The 5,684-nt window shown below is 50.1% G+C and overlaps 1 protein-coding gene across 1 annotated transcript in view; it reads right to left on the reverse strand.

Moving 5' to 3' along the window:
• Positions 1 to 1,570: 1,570 nt before the first annotated feature.
• Positions 1,571 to 5,684, reverse strand: part of DUSP27 (dual specificity phosphatase 27, atypical) — a 34,107-nt gene continuing 29,993 nt past the window's right edge. The window contains exon 6 of the mRNA XM_029229938.1: positions 1,571 to 4,923. Coding sequence (XP_029085771.1) covers positions 2,102 to 4,923 — 2,822 coding nt within the window. The 3' untranslated portion in view covers positions 1,571 to 2,101. The remainder of the gene's footprint in view (positions 4,924 to 5,684) is intronic.

The following is a 5,684-nucleotide window of genomic DNA, read 5'->3' on the forward strand; positions in this document are numbered from 1 at the left end:
GCTATTAGTTAGGATTGACTAGGAATTTTTTTTTAATTTCTTGACATGATTGAGATCAATTTATTTATTTTCCAGTTAGGTTAGAAAAAAAGACATGTGTAGAGAGCTGTGTTAATTGGATCCTTATGTATGGGCACTGGGGGCAGCTGCTCAGCTGACCTGTCAGTTAATTTGGTCCCCGAACTTGGCTCTCTAAATATTGATGGTCAGATTGCAAGATAATTCAAGGTAAGAAAATCAGGAAAAGAAAAAGAGAGCTGTTGTCCCAGGGATATTCTCAATCCTCTCTCCAGAAGATCAGCCTTCTAGAATAGACGCTCAAGTGATTGTCTGTGCCTGTATCAGAAACTTCCCTGTAGGGATGAAATGAGAGAGGAAGACTTGAGCTCACCCAGAAGATAAAACGGGCCACAACCAGCCTTTTTGCAGTGGGCCTATGAGGATAGCGCCATCTTGAATGATGAGAATGACTTGTTGAGCATGGAAACTAGGGACTAAGGCTGACTAAAGTAAAATGAGCAAAGGAAGAAGAAAAGGGGCAAATGGGACAAAGGCTGAGCAGTGTTTTTTTTAAGGCCTCATTCTCCCTCAGCCGGTGCAGGGGAGATGAGTTCCATCAGCAACTGAACTTCAGGCTGAAGTGTTAGAGGGAAGGTGAGCAAATTAATTCAGTTACTTGGACAGCAGCTAATGTTCAGGTCTGGGTTTGAGCTCAAGTCTGCTCCTTTTGTCTTGGTATCTTTGTGCTCATTGCAATGTGTAATGTTAACTAATCCACATAGAAAGGATGCATCATCTCCATGTCCCATGAAACTAAGGTTTTAGTGATCACATATAATTCATCCCATTGGTGGATTCCTCCTTATCTCCTGCCCTTCCAACTTTGTCTCATGAATTAGATCTTTTTGACTGATCAAGACGTCTTGGACCCCTGCATGGCACGTGCCTGTTTTCGAATCCTGCAAGATGCTGCAGCTTGAAAGGAAATATAGAAATGAGTCCATCAGTGTTTGAGGTAGGTGCCCAAAATATGCCTCTTGCTTCGGCAATTCAACCTGTGTTTGGAGGGGTGGAAACCCTTGAGAACAAAAGGTAAGGAAATCTCACCAACTTAGCCCATCCAGAGTGCAGGGAAGGATCAAGTTGACTGCCCACTGCATTGTCCAATGATCCTCCAAGGAATGAAGAGCAACGATGACCACAAGATTTCATAAAGATACATCTCCATCTCCCTGTACTGGGCTTCTTTTCTTGTCTCCCTCATGGTTTGCTTTTTTTTTTCCTGCAATTCCAGAGGGACTCTCTACCTTTAACTTGCCACTCTCACCTGTTCTCTCTTTCTCGAGTTCCCTCTGTTACTTTCAAGGGTCCCCCTAGTGTCTTCCCACTGCACTGTATCCTAAACTAAATACTTGGTTATTATTTTTCATAATAAGGTGATAACGGTATTTTCTGGAGACACAGCTTTTGCAGCACAAGGTGAGGCTGGCTCATGGTAACACATCTGTCTCTTAAATTGGGTTTCTGCTAATATCCAAAGAGCTAAAAGTGACCAGAATGAAGAAGAAATATTTGACAACATATCAATTTAATGGAGATCCAAAACATTCAAAAGAAACAACCGGAACTCAGCATTGCTGGGAGAGGTGAGACGTGCCACAGGATAGGTTTCCTGGGCCTCATAATAGAACCTCTACATATAGAACGATGTTGTGTATTCACAGCCTTCCTGGATGTAAGCTGGAGTCTCCAACAAACTATAGTGCCTTTGCAAGTCTATCTTTCTAGTCTGTGATGAACAAAATCAAATATACAAGTAAAGCACCAAAGCTTAAAGGACACTGGGCAACAGAAATGGTGTCAGCTTGTCCCTCATTGGGACCTTACATTTATGTCTCTTCTCCTCCTCCTCTGCTTCCTCCCTACACCACATCCAGTGCCCTTCTGCCTGGTACCTCTCATTTCACTTCTGCCCCTCCATATGATCCTCTCCACAACCTTGTCCCTTGATGGGCTGTGGCAATGTATGCCCTGAGCCCTGTGCTAAGCCGTATGGCCTCTCCCTGTGTTCTCAGTGTCTCCCAGATCCACTTTGTCCAGCTTAATCCTCCCTCCTTCTCTGCAGCTTAGTCCTGGTTTCTTCTTGCCGGCGTCTCCAGGCAGCAATGATGGCTTCATCGTCCATTTCTTCCTCCTCCTCCCTGTCAGTGCTTCTCCGATACTGGGACCGCCGCCCTGAAGCAAACCTCCCTTCCTCTCTCTTTTCCGTCCTCTCCTTCTCTCCCTCCTCTTCAGACCTCATGAAGCTCTGGGTGAATTTCCTCTTGGCTCCAAATTCAGAAAAATCTGACTTGGATGACTCTTCCACATCTTCCCAGTCCCTGGGTCTGGCCCAATTCGGACGCCGTGGTTCTGGGGACTCTTCCCCTTCAGAGGGCTCAGGGGTCCGGCGGAAAAAGTAGGGCTCTGGGCTTTCCTCTCGGGAGCTTGAGGTCTCACTGAACATGGACCTGGAGAACGTGTGCATCTCTCTGCCCTCCCTGGTGGAGGAAGCGGAGAACCGTGAAGTGCTTCTTACAGAGTTGCCATTGGCCTCATGGTAGGAGGAAGTGTCCTGCTCCTCTGACCGGGATTTGGAGAACTTGTAACTGGAAGACTTAGACTCTGTCTCCCAGAGCAGGGAAGATCTGGTGCACTTCCCCCTGGAGCTTCCAGACCAATCACTTTGGGGAGGAGATTTTTCCTCTGTCCTGAGGCCACTGAGCCACTTATTAATACTGCTTTCCATCTCTTTGCCAGCTCTGCTGCCACTTCCATAACTATCAGAGATAGCCAGGGAGGAGGAGGTGTCTGTTTCGGGTTTCTGGGAATTACTGCGGGAAGAATACCGGAAGCTCCCTATGGCACTGTCAGTGTCCTCATCCCTATTACCCACGTCATCATCCTCATCTTCCTTGACCTTCTTCTTCTTGAAAAGGGAGCTGCGTTTGTTGTCAGAGGCCAGCTTCTCCATTTTGTACTCAGACATCTTCTCCCTCAGCTCTGTTTGCATCTCCTTCTCCTTCCGGCCAAGCTCCTTTAGGTCAACACTGTCAGCAAAGAGGCTACAGATGGGCTTGCTGGTCCCCCTCACTTTGCTCCCAGTACCTTCAGCTCTTGAGCTCCGTGTGATGTGGGTGGACAGCATGGACTGCGTGTCGGAGCTGGGTCTTGCCCGGCTTTGAGGGAGCAGGCAGCTGCCCAGGGAGGAGTTGCTCTGGCCACTAAGCATGGAGACTTGGTCATCCCCCAGGCAGCTGGCTGCTGGTGCCACCTTCATGCTTGCAACAGATGGTGAGTGGGACAACAGCAGCCCTTCATTTTGCTTCTGGGTGAGAGTTTCGCTGACTACGTTGACAATCCAGTTCTGAATGCTGGCAATGGAAATGGTGTCTCCGGGCCCCACTGGCAGGTTAGGTAGAGGTGTGGTGGGGGCGGAGGCCGAGCATCCCCCTGCATTGCTTAGGGCCTGAGAGGGATGGGAGCTGTGGCTTTGGGCACTGAGCACCGACACTGTGTCCCCACCAGCACTGACTGAGGGGGCTGCGGACCAGAATGCAGACAGGGGGATGCTCCCACTGGCAGCTGAGCTGTCTGCCTCCCAGCTTCCCATGGACTGGCTCTCCTCCAGTGTCTGCCTGCTCCTCTCCAGCAGCTCCAGCCTCCGTTGCCTCTTCTTGGCCAAGGCCGAGTCTTCTCCCTTGCTGAGCTCCAGCACCTCCTCCTTGTTCTCACTGCCCGCCTTCTGGTGCTTCAGCTTCCAGGCCTGGTAGGCGGATAGGTTGACGTCAGAGAGGTTCTTCTTCTCCCCCTCGGCCTCCTCTGCACGTTGCTCACTGCTGCCGTCTCCTGCCTCCGAGTCTTTCTTGTGAAATCCAAATTGGATTCTCTTGATCTTCCACCTTTCCAGGGCAGTGAGCTTGTCCTTGTTCCTGTGGCAGAAGTTATAGAAAGAGCTGGCCTCAGAGGACACACTCTCCTCGTCATCCTCCCGCGTCCCGTTCTCCACCTCCGAGCTGGCGTCTCCTTCCTCTCTCTTGCTCCTGGAGTGGTACCTCCGCGAAGCCTCCTTCTCAATCTCCAGTAGCCTCTGGTTCCACGTGTCCCAGGTGCTCTCCGTGGACACCGAGTCAGAGCGGCGTCTCCCGCCTCGGTTCAGGCTGCTCATCTCCAGCTGCTGCTTCAGGACCCGGATGTCATGGCTGCTCACACTGTCAGAGGTGCTGCTCTCACTCGTCGCGTGCCTCCGTCTTCTGCTCACAAAGGAGCCGTCGTCACCCTCCTCCTCCTCCTCCTCCTCCCTACTCCACTTCCGGTGCCCCTCTGCCTGGTACCTCTCATTTCGGCTCTGCCACTCCCGGACGATTCTCTCCACATCCTCATTCTCGGGCTCCTGCTCACTCTGGCCGGAGGAGGCTGAGCTCCTGTCGTCCTCGCCCTGGGGGACCTTGCCTGTGGGGAGACCCTGCCCCTTCTTCCACGCCTCATAGAGTTTCTCCTCCTCTTCTTCATCAATGAGGGTGAGGGGCTTGGAGGCTTGGCTGGCCTCCCCCAAGGAGGAGCTACTCAGGTGACTGGTGGCGTCATCCTCCTCTTCCACGGTGAGGGCGTGCACTTTGGCCCCAACCGTGCTCCCTGCGTCCTTGCCCTCCTCCGCCTCCTCTTCTCCACCCTCCCTGCCAAAGTCCTCTTCTCTCTCCTCCATCAGCTTCTCGTTGAGCTCCCGGAGCTGCTTCAGGAAGCCGTCGTTGGGGTAGATGGCCCGCTTCTTGCGCACGGTCATCAAGGCCTCCAGGATGGTCATATTGTGGAAGGTCATCAGGTAGGCGACCACCAGCGCTGCTGAGCGGCTGATGCCCATTTCACTGCTGACCAGGACTTTCCCTGAGAAGAAAACACAAGAGGTAGGGATGTAACGGCACTTGTATATTTTTTTAAGAGCTGTTTTGATGTGCTGGATTTAATATGTTTCCTTGGCATCTCATATTCATCCATGCTTAAGTCCCATGAGGCACAAGAATCATTGTCCCCATATTACAGATGTCACACAGAGCACTGACACTGCCCTGTGCTTGAGGAAACATTTTCCGCATTTTCTGAACACAGCAGGGAGTGGGGAGTGGGTGGGGAAAAAAGGAACTAACCACTGTCCCCATTTTTGAAACACTGGAGTGCACTTTCTCTCCACCAGACTGAGCATCAGAAGGAGGAAAAATAAAAGAATAGAGAAGAAAAGGAATGAGCCTAAGATGAATGAATCACAGAGAAGTAGAATCTCAGTGTTGGAAAGGACCACAAGTCCCTTGAGGATTCCTTTTACAACTTCCTTGATGCTGGATAATCCATCATCCAGACTCTGCCAGATGCTTCCAGTGACAGAGAGCTCAGTATCTTAGACAGATAGACAGACAGACAGACAGACACACACACACACACACACACACACACCTCTCATTCCATATTTATGTCATTCTAATTTTTTGAAAATTCTTTCACATGTTAGGGCAAAGGATAACTTTCTGTAACAGGCACCTAATGTTCCTGCTTTGACATACAAAGGTAAATAATAAATATATCTGTATGAATCAGATCTTGAATACAAAAATCTTTTTTTTTTTTTTTTTTTTTTGGTACGCGGGCCTCTC

This window comes from Monodon monoceros, unplaced genomic scaffold (genome assembly GCF_005190385.1).
Source record: "Monodon monoceros isolate NGI ecotype Baffin Bay Population unplaced genomic scaffold, NGI_Narwhal_1 Super_Scaffold_18, whole genome shotgun sequence".
NCBI lineage: Eukaryota > Metazoa > Chordata > Mammalia > Artiodactyla > Monodontidae > Monodon > Monodon monoceros.